General features: G+C 47.9%; 1 protein-coding gene across 1 annotated transcript in view; it reads left to right on the plus strand.

The window, feature by feature from the left end:
• Positions 1-25,133, plus strand: part of SLC2A4 (solute carrier family 2 member 4) — a 239,908-nt gene that overhangs the window by 186,274 nt on the left and 28,501 nt on the right. Inside the window, exons 5-8 of the mRNA XM_078669648.1 lie at positions 11,609-11,724; positions 13,926-14,088; positions 16,538-16,725; positions 18,898-19,002. Of these exons, the coding sequence (XP_078525774.1) occupies positions 11,609-11,724; positions 13,926-14,088; positions 16,538-16,725; positions 18,898-19,002 (572 nt within the window). The remainder of the gene's footprint in view (positions 1-11,608; positions 11,725-13,925; positions 14,089-16,537; positions 16,726-18,897; positions 19,003-25,133) is intronic.

Raw genomic sequence — 25,133 nt, forward strand, 5'->3', positions numbered from 1 at the left:
CTCCTAGGAAAGCTTTCAGCATGTCCATATATGTCTTTGCAAACAGACAGCTGTGCTGTCTGGTAGGCTTCAACCTATCAACTAGAGACGGGATGAAAAGTCATTCAATCCTAGACGGTCGGTGGAATTTAAAATGGTGGGTCTCCTGTTGTTTGCAAAGTGATCTGGCATTAGTTTCATGGTGCAGCAGTAACCGGAGTGAGATGTCCTAATGCCGTGATCAGGAGTCGGTCGAATGGGGTGCAGTATGTACCTGGTATGATAATACCTCTAGATCTGAGTTTTCGTTTAGGAAATGGGGAATTACCCAGGTAACTGGTTTTTTTTTTATATATAGGATTTTTCCATGTTTTCTGCCCCTGGTAAAATTGGAATCTAAAGCCCATAACAAGCTGAGCTTTCATGGTGCTTCTGCCTGCCACCCTCGATGTGGCGTTATGGCCAGAGGTGCTGACTTTAGAACTGAGGAACCAGATTTGAGTCTCGGCTCAACATCCTGTGGTTTTGGGCAAACCGCTAAATCTCCCCGTGCCTAAAAATATTAATATAACCCTGTGTGTGTTGTGGTCGGCATGAGACGGCCAGACAAAACTCATATATGCACTTAGGGAGTGCAGATAGCACTCGTCTTCCCCCTCCCATGCCTCGGACCCGCCCCTCCCTACAGCGCTGGCTCAGAGCCAGCAATGAAAAATGAAACTATGCTAGAACATCCTTTTATTTTTCATTTGCTGGCTGTGAGCCAGGCAGTGGGGCGACGCTCCTCCGCCCTTGCATAGGAGCTGCCACTGTTTAATAGAATAAAGTTGCTCTATAAAAATCTGGGCCACGTGCAGGATTCATATGACAACTGTTGCTTCTTGGCTCAATAATGGCACTGTCCCCATTGTGGGGAAGGGGTCAGGAATGGTTCTAAGTTCATGGTTAAAAACTATCACTTTTAAATAGTACTTTTAATTGCATCGCTATAACGTGACATATCAATGTCAAAACTTCCACATGTTAAAGAAAGACACTTTTTTAATTTTGAAGAGACTTTATCATATTTTACATGATGTTTGTTGTATTATTTATTATCAAAGGAGAGGGAACAATTATGAGCTTTTTTTTTTTTTTTGTATGATTTACACAGAAAATATTTTCAGGGCTCGGCTCGAGCTCGGCTCTCCCTGGTCATTTCTTGGCCCGCCCACCTCTAATCCCTACTCAAACAGGGGTTTTACGCAGCGATCTAAATTTAACAGCTGCCCTTTATGGGGATGAAAGGCAGCTAAGCAAGTGGTCTTCATAAACAAGTTAAGAGCACTGCTTTATCGACCCCAGAAGGATGATAGTCTGCAAGTTTTATGCAGACTCAGCGGTGACCGTGAGCCCTCTGCTGCTTAAAACTTTGAGGCAGAAGGTAGCTTGAGTTGCCTCATGTGAGAAAACAACTACTTTTGGGATTAATCACCTTAAAATCTTTACTTTTAATTAAACAGGACAGCATGTCTATGTGTGGTCTGGAGGAAGGGGGTGCTTTAGACCCCTGGCTGATCACAGTAATATGTTCCTCAGTAGCTGCAGCAAGGCATCGCCTCTGGGTTTCTGCACCCCGCTTGAACCCGTCTAGAGCCTATTGAACAGCGTGTAGGCCTCCTATGGACTCAGAAATATATTTTAAAAAAATAACTCTTTAATAAACTCTGCAATACATTGGCTTTCACTCGTCTTCTGTTCGTCTTCTGTTCTACGACCGAAGCAACTTCCCTTAATCCAAATCAGCACTTAATTACCACCACCAGCTTTTATATGTTGAATTTGTATAAGTGCATAAAAGGTAGAAAGGACTAGTCAGGTCTTTATTCTGATGCGAGCTTCTAAACACCCCCGGCCTCCCACCACCTATGCTCAGGGCCGGACTGGCCATTGCGGGCACCGGGCAATTCCCTGTTGCGCCGCACGGGTGGGGGCCAGTTTTGGGCCCCTGGGGGCCGTTTTTGTTACAGGGCCGATTTTGCAGCATTGTACCAAAATCGGCCGAAAACCGGCCCCGGCAAAGAGCTCGGCGCACCTCCAACCAGGGCCGGACTGGCCATAGCGGGCACTGAGCAATCCCCCGGTGTGCCGCACGGGTGGGGGGCCGGTTCTGGGCCCTGGGGGCCGTTTTTGTTACAGGGCCGTTTTTGCAGCGTAGCTGCAAAATCGGCCCTGTAACAAAATCGGCCGAAAACCGGCCCCGGCATAGAGCTCGGCGGCACCTCCAACCCCCCTCCCCCCCCCCCCTCCCGAGTGGGGAGGGGGAGGCCGGCTGAGCACTTTACCAGGGCCGGTTTTGCTTCCCAGTCCGACCCTGCCTATGCAGCTGCCCTGTCTACAAGCCTGAAGTGTGTTTGTTGATAGAATTTCACGGGGAATGTCGAGTTATTCTCACACACAGGGCGGGCCCCCACAGGTATGTGGCAATAAAAAGGTTGGAGGCGGTGGGCGGATCCCCGCTTAGACCTTGGCTACAACAACATTAAGCATGTTTACGCAGCAGAACAATGGCTGTGTAGCCTCCTATGCTGTGCATTAAAAGCCCAACTGGTGGCTTTCATTGGCTGCCCACAGATCCGTGCAGCAGGCGCTCAGCCCGCCGAGCTGTCTTCGTAGCCGAAGGCTTGTTTCCCAGAGTCAAGTAGCCCAGAGCGCGGAGATTTCTTAAAGTGGCGAGCCCTGGCCTTGGGGAGGTCACGCCGAGGTCAGCACGGGGTCACCAGCAGGGGTCAGCAGCAGGTGCGGCTCCTTTTCGAAGAAGGGTATTTTTGAGGTAGGGTGGCCATAAATAGGCCTGTTGTCATCACATTTTTTTTCTCGAGTTGGAGTAGCGACTGCATCATTTCTTTTTTTTTTACATACTTTTTTTTTCCTGAAACAGTAATGCACTCTTGCTTGAGTTGGAAACTTGCCCTATTAAGGAAAAGTTGGCTGGTCACGTGACAGCCTGGGCTCAGAGCAGAGCCGGGGCACAGACGATAAACAAGGCAGAGAAGCCAAGAGCCACGGAGAGTGCACGCAGGAAGTGGGGTTATGTCCCCGAAATGTTTATGAATCTTGCATTTTTCCTCCTAAAGTGCTTTCTTTTAACTACCTCCTATCTCACTTTTGTCCTTTTCTAAACCCTTCTTTGCCCTGGGTCATTTACTATATATAGTTGTTGTTGCCTTCACAATTTCTGGCTCTTTTGTTTATTTCACTATGTTTTTCTCTGCACTTCAATTCCCTTTTTTTTGTCCTTGGCAATATTTCTAACTACAGCTTTCACCGTTTTTCGCTTCGTTTCTCTTTTGCGTGCCTTCACCTTCATTCTCACGCATATTTTTCTCGTGTGTGCGCTCCTGTTTTTAGGTCGGACCTTGTGCCCAACGCATGCGCTGTCTGTTGCAATACCGTTCCGTTCAAATAAACTTTATTTCGGTCAGAATGACCTAAAAAGTGGAATACACAGTAATCACACATGTTTAAAATACATAAAAAATTAATTAACAATTACGAATCACATTAATAATTTTAAACAAAGTTTGTTCATTCAAATCATCAGAGTTAGCGATGTGATGCATCTAGGCGAAGGAGACAAAGTCAAATCCAGAAAGTGCGTGGTGCATTAATAAATATATAAATAATCTATTATCTAAAACACTGAGGATAAAAAAGAGGAGTACAATAAAACTTCAATTAAGAAAAATGTAGAAAAAAAGACTACAGATGATTAACCCAGCATGCTATAATCAGACTATTTAGTTCATTACGGCGGAATCACTACAGCATTTTCAAGGTTTCAGAAAAACCCTTCTGGTGTACCACATGGAGAACAAGAAGCCTGCAACTGAATAAACAATTGGGATACTCGATTCGGATTTCAGTATCCTAAATACTTCAAGGCAGCGCCTATCACCAAGATTTCTACAGATCTGAACCAACCAGCGTTTCCTTGCCTTCTGATAGCCTGGACATCCTCGACATCCCACGAACCAGCCACATCTCCGGACATCTGAGAGACCTGCACTGGCTCCCCGTCAACAAAAGAATCACCTTCCGCCTCCTCACCCACGCACACAAAGCCCTACACGACCAAGGCCCAAGCTACCTCAACAACCGAGTCAACTTCTACGCTCCCAAACGCCACCTCCGATCAGCCAACCACGCCCTCGCCGCCGTCCCCCGCATCCGAAGAGCGACTACAGGAGGAAGGTCCTTCTCCTACCTGGCCGCCAAGACCTGGAACTCCCTCCCGACCGACCTGCGCCTGACCCAAGACCACCTCTCCTTCAGGAAGAAGCTCAAGACGTGGCTGTTCGAGCAGTAGCGGCACCCCCCTCCCCCAGCGCCTTGAGACCCTACGGGTAAGTAGTGCGCTCTATAAATGTCTTTGATTGATTGATTGATTGATTGGACAGCTAAAGAAAACATGGAGCTCAGATTCCTCGGGGTGGGCACAAACCGCTCATTGGAGCATCTGCTGATCTCTCCACTTAGATGTAAAACAGCGAAGAGGTAGCACCCCATATCTATACTGGAGGTAAAGCTTCCTACCGCCAGGGGATTGATTGGATCTATTACTGACTCAAAGTAAGGGATATCTTTTATTTCTAAAAAGACTCTGGTTAGTTTCCCAATACTGGAGGAAATATGGAGCTGGGCCAATCTGTACTCTTTATAAAGCGCCTTCATTTTGTTCTTAGATGTTAAAAAACAGGCTGTCTCTGGTTCAGACCAACAATCCCCAAGTCCAATACCATTTAACAGGGATTTAATGTGGTTAAACCAAGGGAACTTTGCTATAGCCCTATCCCTCATAACCTTTGACAGTTCCTCCCTGTAAGGTGTGAGTTTGGGGGTAGTCCACAAGCGGCGCCAATACATTATGGGTTTAAGACTCGTCACATCCGCAATTGACGAAATTCCCATATCTAGACGTAATGGGACCAGCGGGCTGCTACGTGGCAATCTAAATAACTGTCTTAAAAATTGGTTCTCCACCTGGGTTAAATTGTCAAGCTTTACATGTCCCCATAGCTCTGCACATTATAATAATGCCCCATCTCTAGCCTGTGCCCTATAAATTTCGATCGCCGGGCTAACTATTCTTTTACTGGACTTATTAAGGACCTTCATAATGCCACCTGAGGTTTGTGCCAATTTTAACGTAGATTTCGTAATATGGGCCCCCCATCCCATAGCTTTGGAAATTGTGATTCCTAAGTACACAAAGGAAGACACTCGCTCAAGGGGGATGCCATTTAAAGACGGGTTAGGACGCGTAATTTTTGGGCAATTAAAAGCCATAAATTTAGTTTTCTATAAATTTATTTCAAGGCCTCTATCCCTACAGAACATCTCAAATTTGTCCAAAATCCGTTGGAGGCCAGTTGGCGATTTAGCTATCAGTGGAGTGTCGTCCGCAAACATCATGGCTGAAATTCTACGGGAGGCTAGTTTAGGGGCATCCAGATCCTTTTCTGCAAGGAGGGCATCAATCAAGCCAATAATGTAAAGGCTAAAAGGGTTGGCGCAAGCACACAACCCTGGCATACTCCACAGTTAATGGCTATGGGTGCTGTAAGGTTTCCGACCTTACCATGCCTAATGCACGCATAGTTGGACTCGTGAAGACGTTTAAAAAGTTGAATTAAATATACAGGGACCCCCATCTCATTCAAGACCAACCAGAGTTTCTCCCTGGGCACTAAATCAAATGCAGACCTCAGGTCTACAAAGATGAGGTAGAGACTGCCCCCCTGCAGGCTGACGGTCTTCCAGAACAGCAATTGCAGTCTCAATACTTGGTCCAGGGTTGACAGCTTTTCCCTGAACCCAGCCTGCAGAGCGGACAGCACCCCATTCTCCTCTATCCATGATTGTAGCCTAAGGAGTAGAACCTGTGCAAATACTTTCTGCGGTATATCTATTAAACAAATTGGTCTGTAATTAGTAGGAAGGAGTGGGGAGCCCTTTTTAAAAATTGGAATTATTTCCGCGCCAAGCCAACTCGCAGGAATCTTCATTCCTTGCATAATTGCATTAAAAAGCATCCAAAAATATGGCGCCCAGATGGATGGTTCTGTCTTAAAAAGGTCTCCAGGTATCTTATCTAAGCCTGGAGCCTTACCCGGGGCTATCCTTCCCAGCGCGCCCTTTATTTCATTTAAGCTTATGCTAGGACCCACCTCACCATCGCGCAGGAAGATTAAATCCCCTTTATCTGTGGGGTAGGACACTAACAAATCACAGCTATTGAGAAGAGCAGCACCGGGCAATTGCTCGTCGGCATATAGGGATTCAAAGTGCTCCCGCCAGACTTCCTCATCCATATTTGGTTCAGTCGCACTACGGGGGGCTGAAGAACCTATATTTACCACTCCCCAAAAGGTCCTCATATCTCTTTCCCCTAAGGCATTTTTCAAGGTGGTCCAATTTTCATCTTCCCACCTCTTCTTAGCTTCTTGTATGGCCGCTTTATAGTTTACTCTAGCTATCCTAATTAGGGGGCGATCTTTAGCTTTAATTGATGTTACTACAGCTTTTTTAGCAATGCGACAAGAAGCATTATACCAGGGGTGGGAGGGCAGCTTGTCCTGCTTCATGGGTCTGTTTGGATAAAAGAAATCAAATGCGGCTTTCCCTAATTTAACATTAATCGTTTCTGCCTGCAGCAAGTCTATACCCTTCTCATTAGGGCAACATAAAGTGTGCACCTCCACAAGAACAGGTAGCAGGACTTCGTATAAGCTACTCATTTTGTCCTCAGACTGACTAAAATTTGTCCATCTCACTCTTTTCCTGCAGTTTGAAACCACCAACCTAGCGTCTGAAGGATTATCAAGATGAGCCAAATCCCCCATGAACAGAGCCTTGAGTTCTACTACTAGCGCATGATGATCGCTGTCTAGGCGTGGTATAATTTTAAAATCCAACATCCTATCCCAGGAGCAGGAGTTGACAAAAATATAGTCTAATATAAACCCACGATTTTTACTGTAGAACTTATACCCGTTTGATGATTCAGAAGGGGCTCTCCTATTACAAGCTTGTAGGGAATGCCTTAATGAGAGGCAACTCATCTGAATCACCAATGGGTCCATTTATTAACAAATGGGCATCTAGACTCGGGATTTTCAAAAAATGGTCCTCATCATCAAGACTATCAAATGATAATCCTTGTAGTGGCTCAAACTGACAGTTAAAATCCCCACCTACTATGATCAAATAACTATCATCAATAGAACCCAGGAAGGTGGGTAACTCTTCCACCATAATAGATTCAATGCCTTTAGTAGTGGATCTTGAGTAAACAATACATATTGTTGCTTCCCAAGCACATACAGGACCCATTGTTTACCATTGGTTGGTTTTCCTTTCACTCCCACTTGCCTGCTTCTTATTTGTGTCCCAGCTTGTCAATCTTGTGCTTGTCCTTCCTTCCCTCTCTGATCCGCTCTCTGCTTCTGCTGCTTCTCTTTCTTTTTCAATGTGTCTGTCTCTGCCCCTCTTTCTCTCTTCCCTGCCTGTCCCTGCTTCTCTCTCTTCCACTGTCTGTACCAGCCTCTCTCTCTGACTGCCCGTCTCTCTTTCTGTCCCGCTGTCTCTCTCTTTTCTACTTTGCCTCTCTCACTTTTCCACGTTCTATCTCTGCCCGCTCTCTCTTTTTGACTTGCTCTCTCTGCCTGTTTCATTGTTTTCTTGCCCTGTCTCACGCTTTTCCAGCACCACCACAGCACCACCCAGCACCACCACAGCATCACTCAGCACCACCAGAGTATCACTCAGCACCACCACAGTATCACTCAGCACCACCACAGCATCACTCAGCACCACCACAGCACCACTCAGCGCAACCACAGCATCACTCAGCACAACCACAGCATCACTCAGCACAACCACAGCATCACTCAGCACAACCACAGCATCACTCAGCAACACCATATCATCACTCGGCACCACCACATTATAGCACCACCACATTATCACTCAGCACCACCACATTATCACTTAGCACCACCACAGCACCACTCTGCACCACCACAGCATCACTCAGCACCACTACAGCATCACTCAGCACCATCACAGCATCACTCAGCACCACCACAGCACCACTCGGCATCACCACATCATCACTCAGCATCACCCCAGCATCACTCAGCACCACCACAGCACCATTCAGCACCACCACATTATCACTCAGCACCACCACATTATCATTCAGCACCACCACAGCACCACTCAGCACCACCACAGCACCACTCAGCACCAACACAACATCACTCAGCACCAACACTCAGAACCACCACAGCACCACCACATTATCACTCAGCACCACCACATTATCACTGAGCACCACCACATTATCACTCAGCACCACCACAGCACCACTCTGCACCACCACAGCATCATTCAGCACCACCACAGCACCACTCAGCACCACCACATTATCACTCAGCACCACCACATTATCACTCATCACCACCACAGCACCACTCAGCACCACCACAGCACCACCACAGCACCACCACAGCACCACTCAGCACCACCACAGCACCACTCAGCACCACCGCATAACCACCACAGCACCACCCAGCACCACCACAGCACCACCACAGCACCACCACAGCATCACTCACCATCACCACATCATCACTCAGCATCACCCCAGCATCACTCAGCACCACCACAGCACCACTCAGCATCACCACATCATCACTCAGCGCCACCACAGCATCAATCTGTGCAAACATTCAACAACAACTCGTTCAAATATTTTCTAGCAATGTTTCAAGCTTTATTACAAATGTCATAAAAAAAATGTTAAATGTTTTCACTTCTGTTCTTGTTAAAACATTGTGATTTGTAAGATCAATACATGTAAGACAGGGGAAAACAAAAGATGTACCTTTACTAATGCTATACATGTAACATTTGATAATTTCATAACTATTGCCATTTCTAATAACAAAATTAATACTTTTATATTTAAAAAAAAAAACTTCACAAAATATTTACATTTTCCACACCAAAAGCTCAAACTTTTCTATTGCGAGACCTATTGCATTTCCAATCACCAGGCATACACACCACCAGCCATCTGTGTACTCTTTCACCAGGCATACACAGCACCAGCCGTCAGTGCACACTTTCACCAGGCACAGACACCATCAGTCATCAGTGCACGCTTTCACCAGGCACAAACACCACCAGCCGTCTGTGCATGCTTTCACCAGGCACACACCACCAGATGTCAGTGCACACTTCCACCAAGCACAGACCACCAGACATCAGTGCACGCTTTCACCAAGCAGACACACACCACCAGACGTCAGTGCACGCTTTCACCAGGCACACACACCCTCAAACTCCAAAGCCACCCTCCAACTCCACCCTCCAACTCCACCCTCCAAATCCAACTCCACCCTCCAAATCCAACTCCACCCTCCAACTTCACCCTCCAAATCCAACTCCACCCTCCAACTCCAACCTCCAATTCCAACTTCCAACTCCACCCTCCAACTCCAAATCCACCCTCCAACTCCAAATCCACCCTCCAACTCCAAATCCACCCTTCAACTCCACCCTCCAACTCCAAATCCACCCTCCAACTCCAAATCCACCCTCCAACTCCAAATCACCCTCCAACACCAAATCCACCCTCCAAATCCACCCTCCAAATCCACCCTCCAACTCCACATCCACCCTCCAACTCCACCCTCCAAATCCACCCTCCAAATCCACCCTCCCAATCCAACTCCACCCTCCAACTCCAAATCCACTTTCCAGCTCCACCCTCCAATACAACTCCACCCTCCAACTCCACCCTCCAACTCCACCCTCCAACTCCACCCTCCAATACAACTCCACCCTCCAACTCCACCCACTAAATCCACCCTCCTACTCCACCCTCCAAATACACCCTCCAAATACACCCTCCAACTCCAAATACACCCTCCAACTCCAAATACACCCTCCAACTCCACCCTTCAACTCCACCAGGCACACACACCACCAGCCGGCAGTGCACACTTACACCTCAGCACCACCACAGCACCACTCAGCACCACTACAGCATCTCTCAGGGGCACCACAACATCACTATGCGCTACAACAGCATTACTGAACGCCACAGCATCACTTGTCCCCAAAACAACATCACTCAGCGCCACCACAGCATCAATCTGTGCAACCATTCAACAACAACTGGTTAACATATTTTCTGTCAATGTTTCAAACTTTATTGCAAATGTCATAAAAAGATGTTAAATGTTTTCACTTCTGTTCTTGTTAAAACATTGTGATTTGCTGCTAACATAATCTTCCACAAAATTATTTGCTAAGGTTTCAGCTATTGCCATTATATATGACAAATTATTGAATTTAACTATTAAATATTGGTAAAAAAATGTCCTAATTTTAATATTAATACATCTAAGTCATGTAAAGACAACACATATTGCATTACAAATGCTATAGGTGTCACATTTCCACAAGTTAACACTATTAGCATTGTAAATGACAAAGTTAATATTTACCAAAATTTCAAAACAAAAACATAAATACAAAATTTGTCATTTACAATAATAATCCCTCAAACTTTACTATTGCGAGCCCTATTGCATTGCAAATGCTTGTTTGTTTCTGTTGTTGAACCCGCCAGCTTCTCCCCACAGTTTCCCCGCACCCTTCTTGTTGCTTTCCCCACCCGGATGTTTCTTCTGCCTCTTCTCTTGCCCTACCCCTTGTTGCTTCTGCGTCCCGTGTTGCGTCTTCACCCCCGCCTTTCCCCATGTTAAGAGATTCAAATTTAACCAATAACTAGAAAGAAAAAAAGCGCCCATGTCATTTCGCATGAATGGAGTACCAGAGGCTTTTATGGTTTTTAAAACTTTAGCCATGTTGCACAGTATCAGAGATGCTTTGCAGCCTGGCTAAAAACCATTAGCAAAGTCAAGAGCCCCAAAGGTGAGATCTTTTGAGGTTGCCAATGCTTGTTTTTCTTGCTTGCTGGTCTCCTCTTCTGCTTCTTCTTGCCTTTGCCCCTGGCCTTCCTGCTTGTGTTCATTCACCTGTTTCTCCTTCTGTCCGTACTGGCTCTTAATCTCTTGCATTCTCTTTTCCTCTTTTGTCCTTGCTGCATTTGTCTTTCATTACCTGGTTACCTCGCTTTCTTTTTTGCTTTTACCTTTTCTCATGCACTTGCTGTTGTTCTCCCTCTCTCTCAGTCTTATTTTCTTACTCGCATGCTCTATTTCTTGTTGGTCTTTTGTCGTCTTACTTTCTATCTCTTTCAATTGGGCTCCTGCTTTCTCTTCTCACCAACTCGTCTCATGTTCTCTCAATTGTTCTCTTTAATTTGAAGCTTCATTTTCCTTTTAGATATCTCTTCTCATCTCTTGCTTCATTTCTCCTAATTTATTGGTTGATTTCTGCATTTGAAGTTCTATTCTATTTTCCTTGCCTTCCTTCTTGTTATCATGTGAATTTTTGCCTGCTGTTCCCTAAGAGAAAAGAGCTGGCCATTATCAGAAATAGCAAATTAAGTGCTGACGACCTGCTTTATTTCACTGAACCAGGACTTGTTTTGCCTTCCTTCCTCTGACAGGTCTGGCCTCCGGATTGGTCCCCATGTACGTGGGAGAGATCGCCCCCACTAGCCTGCGGGGGGCCCTGGGGACCCTGCACCAGCTAGCCATTGTCATTGGCATCCTAATAGCACAGGTATGTCTGTCCACACCACTGCTGTTTATCACCATCAACAATTGTTGACAAATAGATGCTGCAAAGTCACTTAACCCATTCGCCGCGGCGCGAATTTGGCGGCGGGGGTGGGCGTGGCGCTGCCATGCTCATGATGGCTCCTGGCCATCATAAATCACGGTAGGCGTGTGCTCATGACGTCCGGGAGACGTCAGAACTCCGCCCACTGATTAATTCGCCCGCACAGGTGGGGAATTAATAGCGTGTGGGTGGAGCGGCAACGTTCTGACAGCTCCCGTCCGTCATGAGCACACGCCTACCGTGACTCCGGAAGTCGTCATGAGCACCGAAGGTGTTAAACATGCAGAACACATGCAACGCTGCACCACACTCCCATTCCACTGATGTTACTACTACGGCATTACTTCTGACTGTCACTGTTCGGTAAGTTCTGGGTTCATCACAACACAACTGCTTTTCTGCGGAGTCCAGGGTTTAGGACTGACCTGGCTCACAAACCTTTTTGAAGGAATTTAAATTTATGATGACTTGACTCACACATCGTGTTTACTTTTTGCATACTGTCCTGGCCTGAAGCCTGACCTAGCTCACACATCGTGTTTACTTTTTCCATACAGTCCTGGATTGAGGCTTAACCTGGCTCACACACTATATTTACTTTTTCCATACTGTCCCGGACTGATGCCTGACTTAGCCCACTCACCATGTTTACTTTTTCCATACAGTCCTGGGTGGAGGCTTAACCTGGCTCACACACTATATTTACTTTTTCCATACTGTCCCAGACTGATGCCTGACCTGGCTCACTCAGCATGTTTACTTTTTCAATACAGAATTGGGATGAGGACTGAGGTGGCTCACTCACACACCATGTTTACTTTTTAGATCTCGCCTGAGACTGTGCATGCGCTGTCGCTTGCAAGACATTTTGTTAGTTTAGAGCCCACCCATTGCTAACCACTGGTTGGCTTCATCATCACTTTCATTTCTTTGCTTCTCCTTGGTCAGTGCGTGCCAGCTTCACTTCCCTTTCACGTGTTTGTTCCACCCTGGGAGCATAGCCCAACTACTGCTTCCTTGCCAAGTGAGTGTCCATCCTCTACTCATGCTTTTGGGTCCAGGCTACTTTTTATTTTTTAGTTGTAGCACTCCATAAGAACGCGTATGCTTGTAGCATGTCTCCCTTCTGGCCTTCTCCCCTCACGCACTCACCGTTCCAACTCTGTGTTATTGCTTGCCCTTCCCACTCCCTGATCCAGTTCCATGTTGTTGCTTGCCCTCTCCAACCTCTCGTCCCTTTCTGTGTTTTTGCTTCCCCCTCGGCCCCTCTGTGTGTTGTCCCACTCAGCGGCACTGCTGTACAACATGGCCAAAAAAACATTGACATAGCCAATGCTAGTTCCACACAATGTTGGTCCGAGGCCTGACCTGGCTTGTACACTTTGTTTACTTTTTAGGTCGAGCCCTGAGCCAGTGCGCAAGCGCTGCTCAGGGCTCGTTGATCTGGGGTAGTTGAGTACGGGAGAGAAGTCCCACTCCCTCTCCCACCCAACTTTTTCATTGGTTTGTGTCTTTGTCATACCTAAATGCTGCCTTCTGATTGGTCTTTAGGCTTGTTAGCCCCTCCTTATGACGGCAGTGTTGTCATTTGTATCCTTCCATGGCTACTGGCCCCTTTACTTCGAGTGTTGTACGGTGTGTGTTATTTAGATAGTGAGCACTATTTATTTTGATAAGGTTCTGTGCTGCCTCCTCCCCCTTGCCCCAGCTGTCCGTGCCTTCTCGCCCCCCTGCCCTGACCCGACCGCACTCCTGTATGCAATGCAATAGGTCTGGCATAAATTCGAGTCCTATTGCATTGCAAATGCTTGTTCAATACAGTCTTGGGCTGAGAGCGGGCCTGGCTCTCACATAAATGTGTCCTGTGCTGTCTTGAGGCCTGACTGATGCACAAACAGTGTTTACCTTTTACATACTGTCCTTGACTGAGAACAGGCCTGGCTCTCACAGCAATGTTTACTTTTCTCATACTGTCCTGGGCTGAAGCCCGGCCTCCCTGACTTGGCTACCACAACATACTTACTTTTCCAGCAAGTTTCAGGCTGACAGACCTGGCTCACACACCATGTTTCCCTCTTCCATGGTCTCTCTACCCATAACAGTCTTTGCTCACACAGTTTCCTATTTTTTACTTCCTATAGGTTTTAGGGCTGGAATCACTCCTGGGGACGGCAGAGCTTTGGCCACTGCTGCTCGGCCTGACAGTCATTCCAGCCATGCTCCAAGTCACCCTTCTCCCCTTCTGCCAAGAAAGCCCTCGCTACCTCTACATCATCTGCAACGAAGAAGCGAGGGCTAAAAAAAGTGAGTGGGTGACTGAATGAAAGGGTGTTTGGGGGAAGCATGTCAAATGCAGTGCTTAGTTTGTGAAAAAATAAGTGTTGGGGGCCCTTGTCAGGAGGCCGCTGCAGCTTGCACCTCCCATTCCCCCTGCCAGTGGCAGTACCAACAGAACTACTATGCAGCACGCTTCTCTAAGTGTGATAATTCAGACTATTCAGGCCCCCACAGCTATAAGAATGGCTTGGGAGGCATGTATTGGTAATTTTGAATGTATTTTGAATTAACAAAAAACTGTTGTTGTGATCATCTCTAAATTATACAAACAGCGCCACCGTGTGGCAGACTAAGATAAGAGCCGGTGTTGACAATTTAGTGCCGGTGCCGAGCACTGGAAACCACTGGCAAAAATTAAGCAACTCTGAAATGTGAAGAGAAAACTCACAACTCCAACCCTTGCAAAGGCGGCCACCAACTGGTATTACCTGTGAAAGGAAGAACACATTCAAAATTGTTTTTAAAAGCTTCTATGCGCTTCCCATAATTCGAGAGCAGATTGTAATCTCCACCATGTGTTTGTTTACATGAGGCAAAGTAGCGTGTCTCTCTTTACAGGAATTTTGGGATGTTGTGACCAAGCTAATATCATCTGACTTAGGTTTTGAAGCCCAACTATCTCCTAAAGAGATACGGATGGGAGTTAAGCTGGAACATGATTGGGGTATCAAACGTTTGCTTTCAATAATAATAGTCTGTGGTCGGCTCTGTATTGCTAGGTCATGAGTTTCTTCTTCCCCTCCAAAGCCAGCTGAGTTGTGGGCTTTGCAACCTCAAATTTATGAGTCTGAACCGGCTTTGGCAAAGCTAGAAGTTTCTACTCCCTTAAAAAACTTGATCAAACCTGGGTAGGTTTTAACTGGGATCCTTTAAACTAGATTGTTGATCAAATCAATGTTTATCATTCGCTATTTGGTGTAATCATGCTGAACTATGTAATTGTCTGTACTTTAGACCAAATCCCTGAAAGTTGAACTCTGTTTTCTTCTCTTAAACTGTGTTTCTAATCTGAATGTATATGCATTTAACATATCTGACTAGGAAAAAAAAATGTTTTTTAAAAGAGGCAAAGTAGTGAATAATCTTATCTAATCAGGTCACATAGAACCGGTAGAATGGTCCTTTATTTGGAAGGACATCTTCCTTCAGGTCTGCAGCTTGAGCCACACTTAAGTGGCAGCTAAGGTGGAAAACTGTTCCTTCATGTTATGTGATGGGGTATTTGGGGCCTTGGAATGGTTAAATCTCCATAGACATGGTCACTGTTTCAGGAACAGAAAATCCTGCAAACAGAAGATTTGTACAGTTTGGGAGATGGAGTGGAGCGGGTCCCGCCGGCTAATGGTTCAGATTGCTGAAAACTCTGGGGCTTATTTAACCCCTTCCGCGCTCATGACGAGCTCAGCTCGTCATGAGTTACGCCGCTCGCACGCTCATGACGAGCTGAGCTCGTCATGTAACGCGATATTTACAAAAACACAGCGCACAGCGGGAAAACCGCTAGCGCGCATGCAGTTAAAAGCCCCTTACGCCGCTGGTACGTCACTTTTTCCCATGTTAAAAGTGGCGCACCAGCCGCGCAATGGGCTTGTAAATGTAAATGTAAATGTAAATGTAGTGCTTATATAGCGCACGTATCACCCCCGAAAGGGTCTCAAGGCGCTGTACACATACCGCTGTGGAACCCTTCCTGGCCTTTGTAAATGTATTTGAGCTTGTAAAGCGCACTGCTACCCGTCCGTAGGTTTCCTGGCGCTGTATAACTCTGGGGAACCCGTCCTGGCTTTCCCTGTGGGATGGTCCCTGCTGGGAGTCCCCAAGGTGGAGCCAGGCATCCCCGGAATTGATGGGGCCGTTGTGGAGATTAGGCCAGCTGATGCCCAGAGTTGCCGAGTGGAACCCCTGATTAGAGTAAGCACCGAAGCGAGAATTATCGAGTCCGCTGACCCAAGTCCACGACCCTGCCGCGTCAGGAATTGAACCCTGGTCCCGGGCCGACTTCTGCTCCCGGGTCTGCTGCCTCTAACCAGTGCCTCTAACCAGTGAGCCACACCACTCCACCCCTTTCCCTGTGAAGTGCCCACTCCTGGGCACCCCCAAGGTGAAGCCAGGCATCCTAGTGCTGTTGGGGCCGGTATGGAGTTTAAGCAAGGTATTGCCCAGAGTTGCAGAGTGGGACCCATGATTAGAATAGGCACCGAGGCGAGAATTATCAGGTCCGGGGAAATTGAGCCCAAGACCTGCCGAGGCGGGAATTGAACCCTGGTCCGGGCCAGACCTCTGCATCAGGGTCTGCCGCTCTAACCATTGAGCCACACTTCAAATAAGCCCCTCTGTGCATAAGGAGAGATGAAGAGAGGGGGGTACAGTTCTATCTCTAGAAAGGAAACAGACCAGTTCTGATTTTACTCCACAGACTTGAAACTCCTGACTGGAAAGGACGATGTGTCCGAGGACCTGACGGAGATGAAGGAGGAGAAGCGGCGGATGGACATGGAGGCCAAAGTGTCCATCTTAGAGCTGTTCCGCTCCAAGGCCTATCGACAGCCAATCATCATGGCCATCATCCTGCAACTTTCCCAGCAGCTCTCCGGCATCAATGCTGTGAGTAACGTTTGAGAAGTGTAATGCCGAGAGGAAAGGGCCTGTGAGCAAGAACTCTAGGATTGGCTTCTGTAGCCTGGATCTATGAATGACGTTTGTGTTGGGTCAAATGTATTACGTTTTGGTAGGAGTTAGTGGGTGATTTCTGTTGGATTTCTTGGCATTTGCATATTTTGGATTATATTGACTAGTTTTGATTTTTATTCATTGGTCTCCTCTTCTGTTGAGTGTATTTGATGTCTCGAGGTGGAGCGCATTCATTCCTTGGACCTGGTTTTGATTGGAATATGCGGCTTCTATGAGAATTAGATTTAATACACCATTCTTGAATGTATTCAAAGGTTTGAATTTATGTGTTGGGTCTAATGGACCTGTTTTGGTTTTAATTTAATGGTTTACTAATTGGTTGGATTTAGTCGATTTTGGTTTGTCTTATCCTAGTAATTGGTCACATATTACTATTTGTTTGTATTTAATAGATTACAATTGACTTTTTAGCCTACTCTTAGTTTGATGTCATTGACAACTCATGTTGGTTTAATACATTACTCTTGGGTACGTATCAAAAGATTTAGGGCCTCATTTATGAGGCCGTGCGTCACTTTTACGCTGCCAGTGCGTCACTTTTTGTGATGGAACAGTGGCGTAAAAAAGCTCCTTGTTGCGCCATATTTACAAAGTGACGCATCTAGGTAGATGCGTCACTTTGTAAACCCCTGCGCCACATTATACCTGCACCAGGTAAAATGTATGCAAGGGGGGCGTATTGATGCAAGAAAGGGTCATGGAAGTGACGCAGTGAAATCTATAAGATTTCACGGAGTCATTTCTTGGCCGCTAATGCGTCAAATGGCATGGCGCAAGACTGATGCAGGCACTAACAACATGGGACTTACCCCATGTGAAAGTACACATTGCAGGAGTTGCGTCACTTTTGTGACACACTCCAGCAATGCGCCACTTTTGCGCCTACAGATACGTCAGAAATACTGACATATCTGTAACTCCTTGCGACATGATGCGTCATATTATAAATATGACCCACCAATCATGTTGCAAGGAGTGTGCACTGAGAAGTGACGTATCGCTTCTTTCACGCAGCGATGCGTCATTTCTCATAAATGAGGCCCTTAATGTATTGTCTCCTCTCGCCTAGGGTTTAATGGATTACACCTCGGTTGGTTGGGTTCAATGGAATGGGTTCATTGCTGCTTATCCTTTTGGGTTTTGTTTTATTGATTGTTCCGGTTAAATTTCCTGGACAATGCTCGAGTATGTTTATATGAACGACACGTGGCTTAGGTTTATGGATTTACTAATTTGCTGTCATTTGGGATGGCGCAGTGGATTCGTCAAGTCGGATTTACTAAACTAGGCTTGGGCTGACATTTGTACTGCACACTCGAGTTGAAATTAATAGATTACTCTTAGGTTGGAATCAAGTAATTGTATTTATTGCTTCAGCCCATTTGGAACAAACGGATTGCCATTTGCCTGTACTTGGTGACTTATGCCAGACGGTGTTCTCAGATTTGTGTTGGGTTAATAGATGAATTATACATAAACAGATTTGAAAGATTAATATTGGGTGGGTACATTTAATAAATTAATTACTTCTACCTTCCATCTTGAAGATTCATTTTAGAGAATCCATGCCTGCTTTGACATTGCCTAAGCTATGTCTGACATCTAAGGATGTCTAAGTCGGTGTCACATTGTGATGTGGCTCAGCATACAAGACGTTTAGGGTGAATTGGTAGTCTTGGGGTGCACAAAGGGGGTGCAGGGAAGAGACAAGGAATTGAGGAATTTGATTTACTAATTAAAATAGCTTATACTTTAATGTCTTTAGCCATGAAACAATAATATGGTGCCTACACCCTAAGAAGTTGAAACAGAAATGTTGCAGAAAGAGGGACACGTGTGTGTGTTAGTGTGTTAGTGTGGGTGCGTGTTAGCGTGCTATCTCCTAAAAGATGGGAATCCAAGAAATAGAATCCAGAAAGGGTAGAAAAGGCAAGGGGAGTGATCAACTTAATTATGGGAGAGATGGTCAGATCCAGAGATGGAACTCCAAAGTCTAACAGGGAAATAAATATTCGGTTATTTAACTGGTGAATTACTTCCAATAGTTATTTTACAAGCCAAGCCTTTTTTATTGTCTTCCCACAGATATTTTATTATTCCACCAGCATATTCAGCAAGGCCGGCGTGGAGCAGCCGGCGTACGCCACCATTGGAGCTGGAATTGTTAACACCATCTTCACTGTTGTCTCTGTAAGTTTGGCGGTCTCTGCAGGAGTTGGTGGGATGAATGTGCTTTAGTGGCTGGGGTTCTGTACTCCACTTGGGCCAGTCACATGGTCACTGCAGGAGGGCTGGCGTAACCACGGTGTTGGAGTTGGGTGGTGGCTGTGCTGGATACAGAGGTCACTCTGGAGTTTGGTGGGTGGTTGTTTTGACGTAGAATGTGAAGTGCAGTGATATCACACTGCTAAAAAAGGGAATAGCCCCTCCAGAATTTTCACCTCAGGCTCATTAATTGCTTTGCTTCTACTACCACTTTAATGACCTCTGCCACAGACACTTGCCTCTGGAATCCCCACATAGTAAATTTTTCTCCATAATTCATGCTAATGTTGGACTTTTCCCACGCATTTAATTTGTATTTTTATCGACCTTCGCCTCCACCATATCATCCTCTGCCTCTTTGAACACTGTATCTTGCTCGTCATGTGTTTGATCTTATTAGTTCTTACACCAAACTTTACTTCCCCACATACTCATACTGCACGTAGCCCTTTAATTTTCCTTACCCACACGTTTACTCTAGTAACGTAGACACTGACTGATCTCTTCGCCTAGTGTTGCCCTTTCAGAGTAACATACCCAATATTGCCAAGTTGATCTTTAATTATTTCTCAGTGCTCCTGGATCAATTTTCCTCAAATCTTTCAGTCCAGGTTCCACATCAGTTGAGTCAAGTTCCTTGTCAATGGCAGGTCCCTCCATCACTTAACCCTTTCACTGCGGCGGCTATTCCGCCGCAGTGCTAAGGGGCAGGGGGGCCGCACGGCGCTCCCGCGCTTGTGACGGAACCGCTCCGTCACGGCCCTCGGGTGAGCTGTGCTGGTGACGGAACGGTTCCGTCACGGCCCCGCCCGCTCAATAGAACGCTCAGTGCAGGCACGGAATTCGCGCCGCGCAGGCGCGGCGAGCGGGCCGTGACGGAACCGTTCCGTCACCAGCACAGCCCACCCGAGGGGCATGACGGAACGGTTCCGTCACAAGTGTAGGAGGGGTTAAACACCTATGTTCTTTTTAATCACTTAAAAACATCTGTTCTTCTCAGACCTTATGGAGAAAGTCTTCTCTTTCACAATTTAAGCAGTCAGCATAAGGCAGGGTAAGACTTACCACTAACTATACACTACACCATTTCAATATGTACCTTATTACCAACTCCAAAAACTTTCGCTCGTATTCTCCTCCTACATTTGGGGGGATATTAACAAGGCGGTGATATAAAATTCTCGCCGCTTTTGCGGCGGTTTTCGGCTGAAAAGTGGTGATCATTTTATCGCCTTATCAGCAAAGACACGCTATCGCGTGTTTGCTGATTTTGCTCCCGTTTCCAGCACGCCTACCTTTGCATCGCTAATGAGTTGCAAAGTAGGCGTGTCTGTGGAAACAACATGAGTAAATATCGCGAAGGCAGCTTTACCATATTTACAACACGGGGAAGCGATTATTTTAATCGCGCTAAGTATGCCGTAACGCAGCAATTTAACATCTGTTAAATTCCTGACTAAGGCATACTTAACATGGGAGGTGGATTCATGTAAAACCTTGGGGCATATTTACAACAGGCAGCGATAATTATCGCTGACCTTGCATACCGCATTATTTACTAGCACTGTAATATTTCGCCAGGCTAGCGTTGTATTAACAACGTTTAGCGCCATGGCGATGAATATTCCAGCGATAGTGCCCTTTTCCATGGAACATCGCTGGGGCGTGGCCAACAGCATGCCGTGCTAGACGTGTAGCCCGGGAGCTCCCGGCCGACTAGAACAATATCCGACTTCCAATACTGCCACGGTGTACCAACTTAACGGGAAACGTGTAGCAGACTGCCTGGAGACGACGGTGCAGGGCGGACGGAGGTTGCAGCGACCTCGGAGCCTGAAAACGGGAGTTTGGCCGGCGGCTGTAAGGAGACCTAGTGAGGCAATATGGCGGCCACGGGGTGAGAACGGCGTTCGAGAAGCTGAGGAGAGTGGGAAGAAAGGCATGAACGTATAATCCTGGGCAGTAGCAGACCGGTGGCATAGAGAAAAAGTGACGCGGCACAGAGACACGGCGATCCCCCGACACGGCAAGGCACCGGAGCCCGGAGGCATTCACACAAGATGGCGGACTGACCTGGCGACCTGACTCGGCAGACCGGAGGATACTAGAGGCATCAACTGAAGACACGGAGCCGGATACCAGTAAGCGGAGCGCCTGGGGCGACCATTGGGGGTAAATCGTGCAGGATTGAAGATCCCCAGAGGCGCGCAGACCCCCTCATCGAGCGCCGGCATCCGGGAATACTGTACCAAGATGGCGGACTGACCCAGTGGCGGCGATAAACGGAGGGGGAGACCCTGGAAGTGGCAAACTGAGGTACAGATACTGCATTAACGGTGAGAGACACCCGACTAGACCCTTAAAATACCAGCGAAAGTGGGTGAGGAGCCCCCCACGGCAGCCCAGGCAAACACTACACGAAGATGGCGGCCGTGGCGCTCCGCCGATAACCAGGCACACGTGAAGGGAGGGTCTGGCCGGACTGAATACAGCGCGACCCAGAGCAGCCGGGGCCGAGGCGACGCATCGCCGGCCCCCACACACATAACCGCCACTATTGAGAGAGCAAGTGGAGGCGGAAGGAGGTGGACAACAGTAGCGCCTTCCAACCGACACTGTTAGACCCTGGACACAAGGTCAGACGGGACCTGGAGACGGCAACACCAGGGTGGGAGACGCAGTGAGCGGTGGTCACTGAGTGAGAAGGCGAGGGCCCGGGGGGTCCTCCCCACCCACCCATAGAGGCCACAACGAAAGGGACAGAGCACACGCCGCATACTGTGGACGGCTTAACTGGCCAGAAGTCAGGCTCCCTAGTGAGGGGCACATGCATCAAATAATTGGGTAGCGGCCCTGGATTCCAGCAGATCCACGGGGGGGGACGTACTCGGGACCACTGCACGGGGGACCTATTGGGACGTCGCCGCGCCACCACACATCCTCAAGAGGCAGTCGCTGGAGCACAGACATCTAATGGTCGGGATCCACGAACAGCGGGAGAGCGGCGGGCACGGAAGCGACCATTGAAGAGCGGCACAAGGCAACACAACCTCTTAACAAGTACCTGCGGGGCAATCAGACCTGTAACAGACAGAGCCGACTGGGTCTACGGCGGCAGCAGCAAGAGCACGCTTGGGGATATCGACGAGCTCGGGCAGAGAAAGGCACACTCAGGGACAGGAAACCGGAGGACACACCGGGCACACCCCGGGGCCGGGGGGACCAGACAGGGGATCTCCACGACGGCACTAACAGTGTGAGACACGCACGGCTGCAGGATGGTGACACTGATCCACAACAGCGAACATGGGGAAAAAAGATCCGCTGCCCAGACCACCGAAACAGGGTCCTATGGACAATTTCGCAGCACCACGGCAGGCCAAGGGGAACCTGGACCCAACGTCAGAAGGGCACATAGACGCAGGAACACTGCTCGCAGCAATCCAGGCGTCAAGAACAGACATTCAAGAATCACGAGCGGCACTGGAAGTGAAAATCGGCGAAGTGGGATCCGAGGTCACCCTCCTGCGCCAGGATTTCAGGAACCTCTCCGCCAGAGTAACGGAGACGGAATCACGCATCGGGGAAGCTGAGGACTCGATCACAACGATCCGGAAAGACATGGCAGAACTCCAAGCATCACACAGACAGCTGTTATGGAAAGTTGAAGATGCCGAAAACAGGGCACGTCACAACAACCTACGATTTGTAGGATTTAGAGAAGGAATTTAGGGGAACAGCATGGCGGTGTTCCTGCACACATGGCTCAAGGAAACCTTCCCAGGGGCACAATTCTCGACATGCTTTGTAATTGAAAGAGCCCACAGAGCACTGCTGGCGAAACCTCCGGAGGGCGCGAGACCAAGGCCGGTGATCGCACGTTTCCTCAACTTTGCTGACAGAGACTTGATACTACGGGAAGCAAGAAAGCTAGGTGACATTCGGCTGGAAAATGCCAATATCATGATCTTCCCGGACTATAGTCAAGAGGTACAGAAGCAGAGACGGTCCTTTGATAAGGTAAAAACTAAACTCAGATCCATGAATATCACCTACATGTTGCTCTTCCCGGCAAAACTTAAAGTCATCTATAAGGAAAAAGCTATCTTCTTTAACCACCCGGAGGAGGCCTGGCAGTGGCTCGAGGAGAGACCGATCTTCAATGGCAGGGAAGCAGCAGGTCGCGAGGAACTGGAGAGAACAGTGAGAGAAAAGACACAATGGGGCCTGCCGAAACAGCAACGACGGAAATCCAGAAGGACATACTCTCGTACCACGGGAACCCCCTATCGAGCACGCGCAGCGGCGGGAGGTAGGAGGGGGAGATCGGAGTCACCCGGGGCCTCTGGCACAGCAGACCCACTACTACGGGGGGCGCAAAAACAGACTTGCTCAGAAGGTGAAGGCGAAGAAGAGGCAGAACTTAGAGACTCGGAAGCTGAGGAAGATGAAATGGACGATCCTCAGAGCTCCGTTCACCCCTTAGTGACTGTGATACGCGACATGGAGCACGAGAACTCCGACAAGAATAGTGGGACAGAAACAGCTACACAAGACTCTCACTCTTGAACACTGTTGCAGTGGACCAGATGAGACGTCGGCCGGGACGAACGGCAGCACGCAAGTTGTCACCACCCCTTTGTTTTCTTTTATTCTTTCGTTCTTATTTTTTGGGAATCTGTAGACAGTTTTAAGTCTTCTTCAAGTTTCGCAGTTTGATTGAAGTTACGCCTGGGAGTACAACCCGGCTACACTGTTATACCATATCCTGCCGAGGCGGGAACAGTGAGTCATAACTGAATAGTGGGCGGGAGAGGGCGGGCGACAGACCGACTCCTACTGAAAGCTCGGTCCTCTGTGGGGATGAGTCTGGAAGGGGAGGGAGGTGGGGAGGGGGGGAAAAGTTCTACAAGTTGGGGTGGGGGGGGAGGCGGGGGGGGAACAGCCACAATCAGACGAGTTGCAGCACCACTACTGGCACCTATCTCAGACGCCAACAGAACATGGGAACCACTCTACACTATGGCAGGTGCACTAACTGAACCACGGCAGGAAGGCAGGGGGGTATCAATCCTCACATGGAATGTAAACGGCCTGGGATCCAGAATAAAGAGGGGACTAGTGAACACATATATCAAGAGGGTGGCGCCGGATTTTGTCCTCCTGCAGGAGACACACCTGAGAGGTGAAAAATGTACATTTATAGCGAGAGGGAGGTATGCGGTCCTGGCTCATGCGGGGTATACGCAAGACTCAAGATGAGTAGCTATATTGATAAACAAAGCATTTCCGTTTAACACAACTCATAAATGGAGTGACCCGCAGGGCACATATGCAGGAGTGCAGGGGGTGTGGAGGAGGCAAACATACACAGTAATCTCCACCGAAACTTCAGGCGCGCACACACAAGGCGATTGCCTCCATCCTCCTAGAAAACGGCAGACACAATACAAATAGTGGGGGGAGACTTTAACGACGTTATGTCGGAGGAGCTAGATCGCACAGGGCCAACACGTAGGGGAGGGGCGAGAACAGCGCTGTCACAACACATGGCCAACCTGGGCCTCACAGATATATGGCGATGGCGACACCCTACCCGAGAGGCATACTCCTTCTACTCCGGGGCACATAGAGTATTCTCAAGACTGGATTACATTTTCATAGCTAGACAATTCCTCACGGCGGGGGACGAGGTGACGTATAAAGCGAGGGGAATCTCAGATCACTCACCACTGTATGCAAAGGTAGGGGCAGACAGAAGGAAGAGAGGTTCAGAATGGCGCCTGGCAGCATGGGATCTCCAGAAGCCAGAGATCATAAGAGGACTTAGGGCTGACGTTAAAGTATACGTGGCAGAGAACGAAGGCACGGTTGACTCCGGGATAACCTTTTGGGAGGCAATGAAACCGGTTCTGCGGGATAGGGCACAGAGTAGATTAAGGGAAGAACGTAAGAAACAACAGGCAGCGATAGCGGATTTGGAAGCCAAAATATTACACTTAGAAGAGGAATATCAGACACGCAAGGAAGAGGGTGTTCTAAGAAACTTGCTAGAC

This window comes from Lissotriton helveticus, chromosome 12 (genome assembly GCF_964261635.1).
Source record: "Lissotriton helveticus chromosome 12, aLisHel1.1, whole genome shotgun sequence".
In the NCBI taxonomy this organism is placed as follows: Eukaryota; Metazoa; Chordata; class Amphibia; order Caudata; family Salamandridae; genus Lissotriton; species Lissotriton helveticus.